Source organism: Lepidothrix coronata, unplaced genomic scaffold (assembly GCF_001604755.1).
Source record: "Lepidothrix coronata isolate B3197 unplaced genomic scaffold, Lepidothrix_coronata-1.0 Scaffold62, whole genome shotgun sequence".
NCBI classification, from domain to species: Eukaryota; Metazoa; Chordata; class Aves; order Passeriformes; family Pipridae; genus Lepidothrix; species Lepidothrix coronata.
Window position 1 is genome coordinate 1,971,365 of NW_016690242.1, and position 16,428 is coordinate 1,987,792.

At 39.8% G+C, this 16,428-nt stretch overlaps 1 protein-coding gene across 2 annotated transcripts in view; it reads right to left on the reverse strand.

Annotated features, from left to right (window-relative positions):
- The window catches only part of CDK6 (cyclin dependent kinase 6), a 134,754-nt gene that overhangs the window by 9,993 nt on the left and 108,333 nt on the right, over positions 1-16,428 (reverse strand). For both annotated transcript variants that reach the window (XM_017817732.1, XM_017817733.1), the window contains exon 6: positions 273-323. In XM_017817732.1, the coding sequence (XP_017673221.1) occupies positions 273-323 (51 nt within the window). The remainder of the gene's footprint in view (positions 1-272; positions 324-16,428) is intronic.

Genomic DNA, 16,428 nt, shown 5'->3' on the forward strand with positions numbered 1-16,428 from the left:
ATATGTTTAAGAGACTTAAAGAGCCCCAAACAGAAGTCGCATAACTTCCTGATGATGGCTGTTAGTTTTGCATAACTATATTCCATGTTGCTTCCTCCTCCCACTCTGACACAGAATATACGGAAATATCATGTTGCATATGGCAGCAATAGGAAATATGTTTTAGGAATACTTTGTTTTAATCACATTATTGCATAAGAACATGGCAAAGAAATTTCACAGGGTTTCAGTGTTAAACAGATATTGACATAATGCAACTAGTTATTACTTACTCAAAGATTTTTCCTAGCTGATCAACATCTGAATTTCCACGGAAGAGTGGTCTGAAAGAATAAAAAAATTATTTTAGGATGTGACTTGCTTTAATTAATGTGAATTTATACTTGTCATTGACAGTTGCCAAAGTAGGGTGAAAGAGAGTTATTTTTTTGAGACTTCACTTCTTCTGCTTCCATGTTTTATCCAGTCTGTGAATGTACCTTTCAAGTTTCTATGAAAACTGACAGCCAAAGGGGACAGATGACACATATTTTTGAATAAACTACCTTTTAAATTTAATTATGTCCTTTAGCGTGAATGAAATAACCTTCTCTCAACTACTACTATCCTATAAATGATATCATTAACAAAATAGCTTTCTATAAAGAATGTATAGCTGCTAAGACAAAAACGGAGTGAATGTCATGCAATTTATCAAAACATAATAAAATTAGAGATTAATTCTTATGAATACACATTCAAAATTAAATTTCTTGCATACCGTATATTGGAAATGTGCTCCTACATTTAAAGGGTCAAATAAATGACAATGGATTCATGAAGGTCTGTAAAGAATGGGGTGTGAAACGGTACAGAATTTACCTTGAAGTAGAGGAATACTTCTGCTGCATAAATAAAGATATGTTCAGGAAAAAACAAATTATTAGGCTGAATGTCCAAAGGCTTTCAGAAAAACAGTGACTAAAAATACTTTTAGAGAGTGGTACACACTTTTTCCTTTCAAAGTGCAATTTAAAATATTTTCACTCATCATGTATAAAATACTATCACCCCATAGTGCCTAAGGAAAATATGAAATCCTGATTTGTATAGCAGTATGGCTGTATTACCACCTTTGTTGAATTCAGTAAGTTGTGAACAACAGTGCAATTTTATGCTGAAACTCCCAAGATATTCCAACATTTTGCTGACAGATGATTAAAGATCTGGCCAAGAATGAGGGCATCTGTGAAGATCAGACCGCAGATGTTGCATACCATTTTGGTTCAACAAATGGTAGATTACTCCAAGAAACACAATTAAGGCAAACTGCAAACTGAGATAGTAACTTGGGTCAACTGATAGCCAGGCTGCCTCTTTCTTTGGGAGCACAGCTCTCCAAGTACAGTGCATGCTGTAAACTCATGGTTACAGTTGCTAAAGCTGTTTGACTGAGACACAGTGACTTGACAAACAATGTTTATTCCCATACTTTCACTGGCAGCCTTTGGTTATGGCAAAACATCCATTCTCCTGCCCCTCTCGACGTACTCCTTTTCTGTTTAATACAGTACCTTTACACCGCTGATAGCCAAAGACAAAATTTCACGTTACTTTTCAGAGGAGAAGAAAGACCTCTCCCATTTGCACTGGCAGAACAAGGAGTAGTCAACCAAGTCCTTCCCCTCTCGTTGACCATATGCAGGAGCAGGTGTATGATCTTGACCTCCTTTTGCTAACCAGGAGTTATTACTGAAAAATGGCACTTTACACCTTTACACTCATGTAGACAATAGAACTCCACTGCCTGTCTTGCGGGTCCATACCAAATACAGTAAGCAGACACAGAGCACTGCGACATTTCTTAGTTAGACATAATAATCTCTTCAGAAATGTGTGCCACCAGGAAAAAGCAGTAACTGGCAGACATGCTGACCAGCTTTGATGAACTAATTATGCATTTTGTCTCATTCATGTTTGCTGCCATTCAGGTCACGTTTTATCAACCTATACTCCAAACTCTTTTTGCAGGGACATTGAGAGAACAATTTCATCAAGTCTGATTTGAAACCGCATGACATGAGATTTGATCCAATGGGGTAAAATGTGGTAGCCTGTTACTTGTCCATAAAGGGCTTTATTTATTTTGATTCTGAATAAACTATAAATAACAGATGCTTTTGCTTCCTGGATACACATTATATTCCCTAAGTGCAGCCACTTTGACAAGACCATTGCAACTCATATTTTGGGATTTCTGTATTTTTTTAAGCCTTACGGTGTACAGCAGTACTGGCTTCTACAAAAACCCAAAGCTTAGCTCACTCAGCAATTCAGTCCATCACACAACAACCAGTGAAGTACGAAATGGATACCTCCCCCACTTTAGGAGAAACCCTCAAGGCCATTCAGCAGGTGAAAATCAGCAAGGCCGCTGGGGTTGATGGAATTCCACCCGAAGTCTGGAAACATGGGGGCCTTGCACTCCATGCTAAATTTCACGAGTTTGTGGTGCGCTGTTGGGAACTAGGCGAACTCCCATCAGACCTTCGTGATGCAGTCATCATCACTTTGTATAAGAAGAAAGGAATTAAATCAGACTGCTCAAATTACCGTGGTATTACTCTGCTCTCCATTGCTGGCAAAATCCTGGCAAGAATACTCTTGAACAGACTAATCCCCGCCATAGCAGAAGGAATTCTACCTGAAACTCAATGTGGTTTCAGAGCCAACAGGAGTACCACAGACATGGTATTTGTTCTCAGACAACTGCAAGAGAAGTGTAGGGAACAGAACAAAGGTCTCTATGTAACCTTTGTTGACCTCACCAAGGTTTTTGATACTGTGAGCAGAAAAGGTCTATGGCAGATTTTGGAACATTTAGGTTGTCCCCCCAAGTTCCTTAAAATGATCATCTCACTCCATGAGGATCAGCACGGCCAAGTCAGATATGGCAATGCACTTTCTGAGCCCTTTCTAATAACTAATGGTGTGAAACAAGGCTGTGTTCTTGCACCAACCCTATTCACAGTCTTTTTCAGCATGATGCTCCAAAGGGCCACGGCAGATCTCAATGATCAGGACGGTATCTACATTTGATACCATACTGATGGAAGCCTTTTCAACCTAAGGCGACTGAAGGCCCACACCAAGACCTTAAACCATCTTGTCCAGGAGCTGCTTTATGCTGATGACGCCGCCCTTGTTGCCCACACAGAAGCAGCCTTGCAGCATTTAACATCCTGCTTTGCAGATGCTGCTGAGCTCTTTGGGCTGGAAGTCAGCTTAAAGAAGACAGAGGTTCTCTATCAACCAGCACCTCAGGAAGTCTTCCATCATCCCCATATCACCATTGGCAAATCAGAGCTCAAATCAGTTCAGCAGTTTAATTACCTAGGTAGCCTCATCTCCTTGGATGGTAAGACTGATGGAGAGATAAACAACAGGTTAGCAAAGGCATATAGTGCCTTCGGAAAGCTTCATAAAAGAGTTTGGCAAAATAAACACTTGAAGAAAAGTACAAAGATCAGTGTTTACAGAGCCATAGTGCTGTCTACTCTCTTATACGGATCTGAATCATGGGTCATCTACCGCCACCACCTGCGACTCCTAGAACGCTTCCATCAACGCTGTCTCCGTACAGTCCTAAACAATCACTGGTCAGATTATGTCACTAATATATCTGTTCTAGAACAAGCAGCAATCACAAGTATTGAGGCCATGTTGCTGAGAACACAGCTGCGTTGGGCAGGACACGTCTCCAGGATGAAGGACCACTGCCTCCCTAAGATCCTGCTTTATGGTGAACTTGCCACTGGCTGCCGCAAGAGAGGAGCCCCGAAGAGAAGATACAAGGACTCCCTGAAACAACATCTCAGCCTTGGCCATACTGATCAACAGAACTGGTTTACTCTGGCCTCCAATTGGGAGGTCTGGAGACACACCATCTATAACGCTGCTGATGCTTTTGAGAACGCACGCAGGATCACTCTCGAGGAGAAAAGACAACGCAGAAAGAATCGTGCCTTGGAGAATATACCACCTATATAGGAGTCTTTCTGCTGTGCATTTTGCAACCGGACGTGTCTATCTCATATTGGCCTTTTTAGCCACCAACGTGCTTGTAACAAACGTGGGTAGAGCCCTTCCCAAATCTTCGTACGCGAAGCCCAGCCATGATGATGATGAACTCACTCAGACATGAGCATCTACTTCTGCCCTAAGATCTGATTCTTGAAACATTCAGTAGCTACAATCCTAGTTTTGTTTGTGGCAGCAGACACATTCTGTATCTTCCAAAGTCAAGCAATATGACAACTTTTGACGTTTTTTTGAACTACTGCTTGAAATTAACATATGCTTACTTTGAGTATTTAATTTTGGCTCGAGTATTAGAATATTGGAGCCTTTTAAACTAATACAATCTACGCATTCAAATAATCATATCTATGCAAATGGAAAGCTGATTTAATGTGTTAAAATGTATGCTGAACCTTGCATTAATGTGAAAGCTTGGCAAAGTCCGCCTTGTTAGCAGATCACCCTAGGCAGTGTCATGCCAAAACAAGTATGATTCTTCGGATTTTTAAGGGAGGTTTTTCCCATCGTTGCTGCTGTCTCAGATTCACTAAGGGCTGAAGCAAGAATTTAAATTCTTATGAATATATAATTATATAACACAAGGTGACCTTCCAACATACCTCGATATTTCATCATAATTAAGTGTTATTAATTCATCTTTCAGCCTCCTATCCATCCCACCATCATGACTACAACAGGATGCCAACTCCAGGTTAGGCATCACAAACGTAATGAAATTTGCCTCATGGATTTTGGCTGGTGGCTCAATTGGAATATTGGGCAGATGATTAGGGAAATAGATCCACTTAATCAGAAGCTGTATGAAGATCTCATCCCACATTTTGGCACTAGTCACTCTTTAGTAATGACTTGCCAGCTCTGCAAGTCCAGTACACATAAAACCTTCCACCTCAGGATGATTTTTTAAAAAATTCTATTCTTAAAGGTGGACAGCTCTCCCACCTTTGAACTGGGAGCATACTCAGCAGTCACAGAAGAGTAAAATTTCACCTTTGTTCTTGGTATCTTTCAGTTGACTCATTCACCCACTCACTCCCTGAGGTTTATTTACTCAAGCTTGATCCAGAAGTCCTGACTTGGGGATATGTTCTCCTCTCTGTGATCATAATCTGTGTAAGACTGGTTAAACGCTGAGAGTCTGATTTTGTAGTATTCCTTCTTTTTTCCCTCAGGAAAGGCATGGAACTGCATTTCTATCCTGTCGCAGAAGATTTGAGTCTTGTCCTCTGGCTTCAAAGAACTCCTAAAATCTGTGTGTATGTGCACCTCAGGAAAGGGGGATATTCCAATGGATGAAAGGGCTATCCACAGGGATACACTTGCCTTTTGTGTGGTTCCTCAGTCCTCTCAGATTTCCCTGACTTTGCCTGCTCTGAAGGCTCCAACATCATTGCTGTTATAAAACACACACCAAATAGGGAAGAAGATGGGACAAAAAGATCTAGAGTGCACGTGTATTTGATTTCTGTTTGCACAAGAAGTCTCAGATGTTTCCTATTTTTGTTGGTTGTTTTTTTATTTTTTAGGGAGAGGGGAGGAAGAAAATGTTACAGGGAATATGCAGATGTCCATCCTTTTGACTACTTTTTCTCCAGGCCATGGAGCTAGACCATTATCCACTGCCTCTGGAACGATGTCTGCTGAACGGAGGAAAACCCCTTTCATGTCTAATGTAGGATCAGAATGCCCTTAGCCTACTGATACGAAGATATGTTGGAAGCATCATATTACTACCCTGTCCCGCTAAAATAAACTCTTCCTGAGTCAATAAGCATGTTCCATAGTTTCTGAGGTACAAAATGTGAAGCTGCACAATTAAAGGGATACTAGCTATGAGTCTGCATTGTGACTATTTCCACAGGACAAATCCATCTACCTTTCTATATGGCAGTCCAGCACAAAGATGCACATAACTCCTGGGCTGCATGAAGAACAGCATTTCCAGCCGGTCAAGAGAGGTGATCCTTCCCCTCTGCTCAGCACTGGTGAAGCCACACCTGGAGTGCTGGGGGTCCTGTTCTGAGTTATCCACTACAAGAGACACATGGACATACTGGAGAGTGACCAGCAAAGGGCCATGAAGATGATTAAGGGAATGGAGCATCTGGCATATGAGGAACAGCTGAGATAGCTGGAACTCTTTAGGCTACAGAAGAGAAAGCTCAGTGGGGATCTTTATATGTATAAATACCAAAGGGAGGATACAAAAAAGACAGAGTCAGGCTCTTTTCAGTGGTGCCCAGTAACAGGACCAGAGGCAGTGGACACAAACAGAAGCACAGGAGTTTCCCTATGAACACAGGGAAACAATTTTTACTGTGGGGGTGACCAAGCATTGGCATAGTTCCCCAAAGAGATTGTGGAGCCTCCCACCTTGGAGATGGTCCTGGGCAACCAGTTCTAGGTGGCCCTGCTTGAGCTAGGGGGCTCAGACCAGATGACATCCAGAGGTCCTTCCAATCTCAACTATTCTGTGATTCTGTGATAATACAGAAATAAAAATACAGATGATAACATAAGGTTGCAATGTAAAACATCACAAATCCTGAAGAAGTTACCATCTGCTTATAGTTTAGAAGGGCTTGCACCACTAATTTTCTGGCCAAAAAGCTCTCATACTTATATGTAGCTGAACAAACTAGATGTAACCAGTCACCAGCTTCAGGCTCCTTTTCTCTTGTCCATGTCTCAGCTCATGTTTTTGTTTCATGCTGAGTTTCACCTTCACTGAATATTCTTTCTATTTGAACTTATATTAGTGTCTGAAAGGTTGACTATTTTATTTTATAGACATTGTGTTTCATGTCTGTGCTACTCAGTAAAAACTGAGATATAAACTTTTCCTAAGCAAGTCTCCATGAAACAATTTTCCCTGGTGCAACTCCATAGACATGCCAAAGGAATTCTTAGAAGTACTATATACAATAACAAAGCAATGATACCCAAGAGATAAATGAAGTTTAACTGTAAGCTGGCCACATTACTTCCAGACTTTACTTTCAGTCTTTGGTCTACAAAGCAAAGAGAGTATGTACTTTTCATTAAAAAAGTTAGAATTTTCATAAAGATCGGAATTAAAGATATTGATAAGCACTGCTCTATTCTATACTACAGTGCAGACACAAGGAAAAAATCTACAAAAACCACGTGCATAGAGGCACAGGAAAAGATATCTGCAGGCTTGTTGACACTGACTGACATTTTGAACTAATTAGTAACATTCTGACTGGAAACTATCTTTCAGTTTCTGCAACTGGTTTACTAAACTACAGGTAAAATGTAGAAGTGCATGTGCATGTGAAGAAAAACAGTACTGAAGAGCCAAAAAAAAGTGAAGAAATTCTCTTTCTAACCAAAACATATTATTGAGCTACCATGACAGTTCTGGAGTTGCAAATACAAATACTTCTGTGGCTAGACAAGCCTAGTATCTTTCCAGATATGTAAGACATAACTTCCAAAATAACTACCTGGGTTCTTTCTGCTAGTCCATTTGCTCAGTGTGGTGACAACAGCAGTTGGGAATTCCAGCCCCTTCCTTGTTATCACAGCAAAACTATAAGGATAATCTCTTAATTACTGACTTGAATATATGAAATATTCTCAGTGAAAAGTCTGTATATTGGTGATCCACAAAAAGAACATCATGAGTGGGAAAGGTACAACTTGATTTTTGGGCAAGTGGGGCTTAGGTGGTCTGGTTGAAGAGATGCCAAGGAGAAGTGTTGGGAAGAAGAGCAGTGAATTCAGGAATAGGTAGCTGCTGTTTTGAAGGCATTACTTAAGACGGGGGAGGTGTTGAAATAAAAAGTCCATGATTATTTGACAGAGTGAAGAAAAAGATGTAAAGGGAAATGATATAGCAATGGTTCATGAAAGTTGCACATGGAATTTTAGAATCTAGTAGTGTTGTAGCAGTTACATCTAGGAGTTTTTACATCTGTATGTATAAGAGCAACAAAGTGATGGTGAAGAAACTAAAAAAGCTAAAGCCAAGAAACATTTGCCAAGGAATCCTGCATCATGCCATGGGAAACCTGCCAAGCTATATAGTCAGAGATATCTTAAAGGATGGGCTTTTTTTTTTTCCTTTACATATTACAAAACGAGAATAGCTGGTAAATAATTTTGTCAGATTCTTAGTTACTTGTTATAAAGCAAATATTTTCATTTTAAGAATTAAAACCAAATATGACCTAAAACTAAAATTATGAGATGACTAGAAATAACATGATCTGGACAGTCCTGTGGAAACCTTTATTCAGAGGGATTATTTCTGAGCTGATTCCTCACTCTTGTTCCTAACCCTGTTTCCCTTTGACAGACTGCCTAGACAAGTCTGTACTGGAGGCATGAAAAGAGAAAGTAAAGCAAGAAAAAAAGTATCACCGTTTAAAGATGAAGATCCCTGGCCCTTCTGATATGTAAAATGAGTAAGGTACAATGTAAAACTTTACTCTGAAAACAGGCCAGGCTGACAACATTGCACGCTCTGGACAGTTACTCACTTCCAGTCACAAGTGACTTGCCTCAGCTGTTGTGTAATTCAGAGTTCTCATTTTAAACCTAACATTTTCTTGTACTTCTCCCTCTCCTTTCCCTTTAATAATATCTTTGTGTGGGTTGGTGCCAGACACTGCATAGGAAGAAGTTACTTCATGTAGAGGTTATTATACTTAATCATAAATTGCTCAAAACTTTTAAGGAACTTATCTTCTCCTATATATAAGAAGAACGATGACACAGATAAACATCATGACTGAGGAAATACTCTTCAGCTAAAATCTGACAGAAAACAGATCAGCCATCTTGAGTTTCTCATTTTAGTCTTTAACGGCCCAATTTTTGTCACTTGAAAATCTATCACTCTTCAAGTAGGATAGTACCAGAATCGTGAATAATATCTCTAGGATAGGGCTATGTCAATATTGAACCATTATTAGAACCAGATCTAATGCATCAAAACCTGCATTAATTATTGTTTTCTCTGGAGTTTCTCATGTCACCCAGAAGCAGGTAAAACAGGTAGTTTCTGAAAAATTACTGCAAATTTCCAGTTCTCTAGTGCATTGAGTTTATTCTCCACTGCTATTTAAAATGAAGTAAATGAATTCTAAAAATAAAGCTAATATTCTGACACCCAAATGTACATATAGCCTAGCTCCTAAGAAATATATGGGATTTTTTCCTTGAACTGAGAAAGCAAAGGGCTTTCCAATCTGGGTGCAGATACGAGCCAACAAGGGAAAGACCCAATTTGCAGACAGACATGCATGTTCCCTTTGCATGCATAACTGAATGGGAAATGTTACTAAAAGGGAAACTAAACAGAGGCATCGTTTACAGTCTTATGACCAAAGCAGGGCCAGACTAATCTGTAGAGTCAAGTCCATCCAGTATACAGCAAAAAGCAAGAAAAAGACCATGAATGAGAGAAAATATAAACATCTTCAAAGCTTCCTTAGGAACTGGCAAAGGCAGATCTTTTTCCTAGGTGCTTAAAATGTGCTTGGCACGTTTCATGTAAGCATGGTCTCAGGTGGCCTTGGAGCAGAATGATGGGCCTTGTCTCCCACCACTGACATAAAAGGGATCTTTATCACAGACATCAATGACCCCAGGATAAGCCAAGTGAGATCTGGTTTCACAACCTCTTATGAGAAAAAAATGGTGCTTCAACAGAAGGATACATACATACATACATACACATATATATATATGTATATGTACACACATATAAACCCCCAGAAGTAAGATAAGTGCAGATATTATCTTTCACCAGAATATGCTGTAATATGGGCAGATATCATCTGTTCCTGGGCAGAACAGCTTCAGAATTCATTGTTTAATATTACTTTTTGAAATAGAAGAGCCTTGATAGATTGAACGTCCTTCACTTACTCTCAGCACGCACGTCACAGTTCTCTTATCTGTGGATATTTGTTTCCCTGCAAGATTTGTAGGTTTATTTCACTAGCACTTTAAGGGTTATTATCTCAACTCAGGAAGTATGATATAATAGTGCCACCTTGAAAACTGTCCCAACATTTGAAGCAAAATCTGGAAATACATACACAAGTGACCTTGGAAAAAGAGAAGGGGAAAAAAAGTAGAGTCTCTTTCCAGGATGGAAAAAGAAGCATTCCTCTTGTTTGTACTGACAGCTCTACCAGCAATATGATTGAACTGTCTGTGTGCTAAACACCCACCCCACCACTGTGCACAGTTAAATTATATCTACTAGTCCATCAACATTTCAAAGTTTAATGAAATAACTGCAGACTTCTGCATTTTTATAGCACTCTGAAAGAAATATTGGCATGACAGATACAATATGGTCATGCTCTTCCCATGATCACTTATTTAGCTTTCTGTATTTTCTTCTCTTTCATGAATCTATTTCATACCCCTTTTCTAAATGTGCACTCTTCAAAACTGTCACATTGCTTTGCTCTTGTGCAACTCAGGGTTTGAAGGCAGTAACTGAGCTATGGATTAGATAAAGGCTGTCTTACATGGATGGATAGGAGCCAAGGGGGGTCCTTACTCTCCTCTTCACTCAAACAAGCAATGGTGCAAAAAACAATGTGTAGGATGCTGTGCACAGGCAGTGTGTGTGTGCCTGCACAGAGCTTGAAAAGATCTATATCCTCCTTTGAGAACATGTCAGAGCTGTTTTTCACCACTTCTTTCATTTAACACAAATTTACTCCTTAGAACTTCAGCAGGTAGCACTCCAAAATGACACATTTTAGCCAGAATATGAAGGTGTTCTTTAATGCTGTATTTTAAATAAGTGATTCTAGAACATCTGTATCACAGCAAAAGAACAGCCTTCAAGGTAAGCAATAGTTTTAGTCTGTTCCTAGTCTCAATAAAATAAATGAATGAAACATTACAGAAACGAAATGAAAGCAGTATTCTGCAGAAAGTACCTACTTCTTTATCCTGATAAATTTCACTGTCAAAAATCTATTCAAATCACAATTTTCAAAGAAACAGAATGAATTTTTTATAATTCCACGATTTTTCTTGCAATGCCAAGATGACTCTGAGAAAGCTCAGCAGTTGACATTTACCATATTTACTGGTTTAAAAACCCCTTTTAAAATGGACTTTGCTCTGTGAGTCCCTAATGCTGGACTAGTTTGGATCAAGAGTATATGTAATAGGATTTCAAGTCTGAGACTCTCTAATTAAAATCTAATTAATGTTCCACAAACCAAATATATTTTCAATCAGAGACTGCTTTCCCAGTAAAGCTCTACACTAAAAGACTTTGTGTGATTAGGTTGATTTCTCTTGGAATAAATTCTTTTAAACCAAATGTCTAACACTGTTATAATTCTTTTATCAGCTGAAAGACTATGAACACATAATTACTGACCAAAGGAAATTAACTCTTACCTACCCCTGATTCTTCCATATCAGAGGAGAAGCAAGTTAATGTAAAGGGCACACATATACTACACATTCAATTTGTCCAAAGATACTCAGTAAATTAATATCCATGTACGTGTTTCCACATTTTCCAGGGCTTTATTTCTCTCTCAGTAATGCTAAGCAAGGAGCTTCACAGACTAAAGTGTACTCTATAGATAACAGAGCTTATGCCCTAAATACTTAATACAAAATAATGAGAAAGCATGATGTTATAAATGATGTTTAATTTACTATGACTTACACAGAAAATGGTACATCTATTTGATTAAATTACTAGTCTAACTTTTTTTTTCCTCTAGAACTGGGAAGAGTACAGCAGAAAAGCAAATATCTGACTACAAAAGCATCAGAAAAAATTCTGAAAGACAAATTTTTTTCTGTCATCTGCAGTAGTACAGTGACAGTGATAATGATGTAACAGGCTGTGCATGGGCACTCTCTGAGACTTCAGACAAGAGAGCTCCAACAGATGTCAAATTTCCATGTTTGAAGGGAAACACAGAATTCAAAGATGGTATACACAATCTAGAACATGAAATTCTCAATACAGATTAAAATCCAAGAAAAAATGATTTTTTTTTTGTTTTTCCTTCTGGGAAAACGTTACAAGCTCAGAGAGAGAATCCTTGGGTTTTCTCTCCAGCTGAGCTTCAGCTGCTACTATGTGGTGTCAAGCACATTTTGATCTGTGATCACTTTATTTGCCCCCATATTAGGTGTTAATGGCACCTGTTGCTCTAAGCCTCTCTAAATTTTCAGATAAACCTGAAACATCAGAACTGCGCCCACCCACGACTAATATGTCTCATCACCTTCAGCTGTAATAAAACACTCTTGGTCAGAAAAAAATTCTGAAAGCGGATTACAACCCTTCAGACAAGAAAGGCAGGGAAAACATTTCAGTAGTAAATGGTAAACTTATGTGAGCAGAGGTTAAATTTCAATTTCAACCTTTTTTCCCCAGCTGCTGAGTCTGAATGTCAAAAGACATGAAAGTGGCTTAGAAGGATAGTGTGAAGAAAATACTTTAATTTTTAGCAGCTGTGCTGGCTTAGAGTGAATTAATAAACACCTGCAGAAAAGCTTGAGATAAGCATTTAAGGTAGAAAGTTATGTATAGCAACCATGCAAGGAAAACTGATACAGTTTTCAAAGGCCACTTAAACTAGATACAACTTTTCCCAAAGCAATACTTTGTCCCATACAATACACTCAGGCCAGAGAAACTGGGAGATTTACATTCACTGGCCCATGATAGTGCCTAGTAATCTGAGTAAAACTATTGAGAACTCTCTGGTTACTTCACCTGTTCAGCCATTAGTGTTTTCACATAAAATCTTTTTTTCCCACTTGAATCCTGATCAAAAGAGTAAGTTAATTTCTTATATTAAAGAGGAAAACCAAAACCTATCTTCCAGGTGATGACATTGCTCAGATGCCCCCTCCGCTATGCAACTGCATTGTTAACACACTTTGTGCTGTAGATTTGTGTGTTACAAGGCTCCCCAAATTATTTTTGCAACACCTTTTATTCTATTGTCTCTGCTTTGCCATTACTGAGCCATAAGCCCTGCTGCTGTGCTGTGGATTTGACATTATTTTAATGGAAAGAGCATACAATTCTGCCTTTACAGAATGAAGATTTCCTTAGTCTCTGAAGTACTGAGCACAGGTAGCTCCCTGAACCACCGCAAACCTTGAACATTTCTGTCCCCACATCACTGTGTTGTTCACCACCTTCATGTCCACTACGAGGAGTCATTATCCAGATGGAGATGGGAGTAATCTCTGAAAAAAACTCCAATCTGATTTGTTCAGAATTAAACAAAAACTAGACTCCTCTTCTGGGGTAAGTGAATAATTAAGTAGAAGCTTCTTCCCATGGTAAGCCATTTTATGTCTTGCTTTCCATACGGTTTTCACTGGCGTGTTTGCCAAAAATAGAGAGTTTACCAAGAGGTCTAGTCCCTCTTTAAACTCCACTTGCACTTTCTAGCAAAGTGCCCTCAAAATCAAACTCTTAAAAGATCTAGGAGATGAGCAACACCTCCCTCTTCTTTTGCAATTACTTTCCAAGACAGGAGAGAAGCAAGCAAGCCTGTTTCTGTGCTTCAGTGGGTAGAACACCCAGCTAGGATATGGTTCTGACTTTGTAGATATACTCTTTCATTGCTAATGGTTTGATGAGATCTGGTTTTAACTCAGTATCTTCATTCTTACAGCAGCAGAGTATGATTCATCAATGCCAAACAGGCTTAATTTAACAGCTACAGATAGGAACACTACTGAAAAATCTCTTGCTATGTATACTTCTTTAGATGCTGAAAGCTTGCTCTCAAATTATTTGGATATAAACAGCACTTTAAAAATTATTCAATTGTATGGAACAGTGTGTATGCTGTACTGACATAATCATAAAACCTGTTTCATGGACATAATCTAATAAAAAAGATCTGATAATTCACTATAGTTCGTGAAATTCTGGATGATAGAGCTGATTGAGTCATGTACCTTTAGGTAACTGATTCAGACTTAGTGAAAATCAATAGTAACTCAATCTTCATGCCAATTTACTCCAGCTCAGTAGAATAAAGGAGTGGGAATTAAGTAATCCCTTGGATGAAATTCTTATTTGACAAATGTCTATATTCCAAAAGCACTCATTACTGGCAAACCTAGATATGTTAGGAAAGAAACTATGAATACGGAGACTATCTAAGTAAAAGAAGAAATACTTCCTCAGTGATTGTCTTAGACTTGCATCTGGACAGAATGCGTTCACTGCATCTATAAAAGGAAAGCAGAGCAAATTATGTGTGTTTCTGGAAGAAGTCACATGGTTTGACCATGCCAGTCTGCCAGTTCCTAAAAGACTGCAAAACGAAGCATGCCACAAGCATAAGAGGGCAGCCAGGCATGTCACATGCTGTCATGAAGAGCTCTCAACCTCTCAATTCCTGGCTCTGCCTCTAGCAGTCGGAATACCACGGTGGCTGTGTCTCACATGGACTCATTTGTACAGGGCCAGCATGTCAGCAGGTCAGACACAGCAAGCAAGCAAATGTGATGGCAGTGCCACAGGCCTTGTGCAAACAAAAATTAGAAGCAAAGCAACAACACGTGCTTTCATATCACAAGGCAAACTATGGCTTCAAAGGAAGAAGAGACAGGAACTAGCGTAAGCCGTATCCTACCATGCCTCTTCTGTATTTTTTAGTACACAACCAACACCAGGACCCTGAGAACTGATGGCAAAGGCACCTCTAGCTATGTGTGGGTAACACACGTGCTGCTCTGTGGCAGGTGGTACATACATGAAGGAGAGGCTGTAGCCACCTCCCTTCCTCACCAACTTAGGACTCTATCTAGGTCTTTGACATCTGCAACAACAGACAACACAGACTCCTAGACCAGTTGGCAAGTTCTCTGCAGTGGTCTGGACCCTGCAGGGCAGGTAAGCTTTTCCATAGAGGCAGAAGGGAGTGCCTTTGGGCACTGCGATTCCCTTGGAGAAATCATTTTCCAGAAATCTAAATATCAAACTTCTTGCTTTCTTATTGACATTTTGAGGTCTCCTCTCACAGCCAATTATTTACTTGGTACAAGGTAGTACAAAGCCTCAGAAAGCGTTATGTTTTGTTCTACTGTCCGTAGTTGTTTTTAAACTCCTGATGTTGTCTATTCCTTTAGCTGTGCTTTCCACTTCTCTCATGCCCATTTTTTGGGTTTTCTTAGATGTAAAGAACATCTAACAGCCTGGGTGACCACCTACATATGGAGAAGTGCTAGTCTGAAGCTGTTGAAAGATACAAATTTGAGACAGTTTTGTCCTATATACTTCTGAACAAGTACATACTGTCTTTATGACTAACCAATGGGAGGTAATTATTAGATTTCTTTTCTGGACAGTCAAATGCAGAAAACTCAATACAGCTGCCCAGATCAAAATGTCTGACTAGACACTCAATTTGGGAGCCTCCCCCCCACTTGCGAGCTCAGCAACATGAATCACAGTTTAAAGTCTAGTCTTTCTTGCCCCTCTCCAGTGTCCAGGAAAGGATCCCAGGAGTTTAAATACCTTTTTGTAGCCATTTTCTTATGAAAGAGAAAAGTAAATAAAAACAATGTTTAGTTCTATTACGAGTCAAACAAAAGTACACAGAGCTTCCCTCGGCCAAACTCTAGGCAAAAAGCAAAGTCTCTCTCAGCCAAGTTCCTGAAGAGGGAAGCTGTTTGAAAGAGCCAGGAGACCCTTTCAAACGGAAAGTCTTTGGGCAGTGTACAGCTGGCTATCCCTCTTCAGGCTGGAGAGCAAGGGGCATGGATAACATTGCTCTGCTTCTCTCCTGTTCTCTGCTGGTGGAGTGACTGCCAGAAACAATCTGCAGCTCGGGGTCCCACCTAAGCAGCCCTCAGGCTGCTCTGGCTTACCCCAGGTATGAACTTGTCTTTGAGACACCCCAAAACACACAAAGGTCGTGCACCTTCACACTGACTGGTCAGCAGCTGCGCCCAACACAGCTCAGATCATGCATTTCTGCTGCCACCTGCATTTCCAAATATCCATTACAAATGCTATGATGTTAATACCAAGGACTTAGAACTATCTACATCATGACTGACATGTTGTGGTCTTTCTCTTAACCACGAGGTCTTTTCCTCTGACCTCTGGCCAGGCTAATTCAGATTGTCACAGACAATCACCACTCTAAGGAATGCATATATTTTTCAGGACTGTGTGTTCAGGGGTATTTCAGACTAGTGATGTGCCACCTGCAGTGCAGAAGCTACAGGAGGCTTTCCAGGTGGGAATCTCTCTTGTGAGCTCCCAGATGGGCTTACGCTGCGTGCAGCCACTGGCTGCCAGCCCAGAGCCACCCAATCCCAGTCTCTTGGCCACTGCCT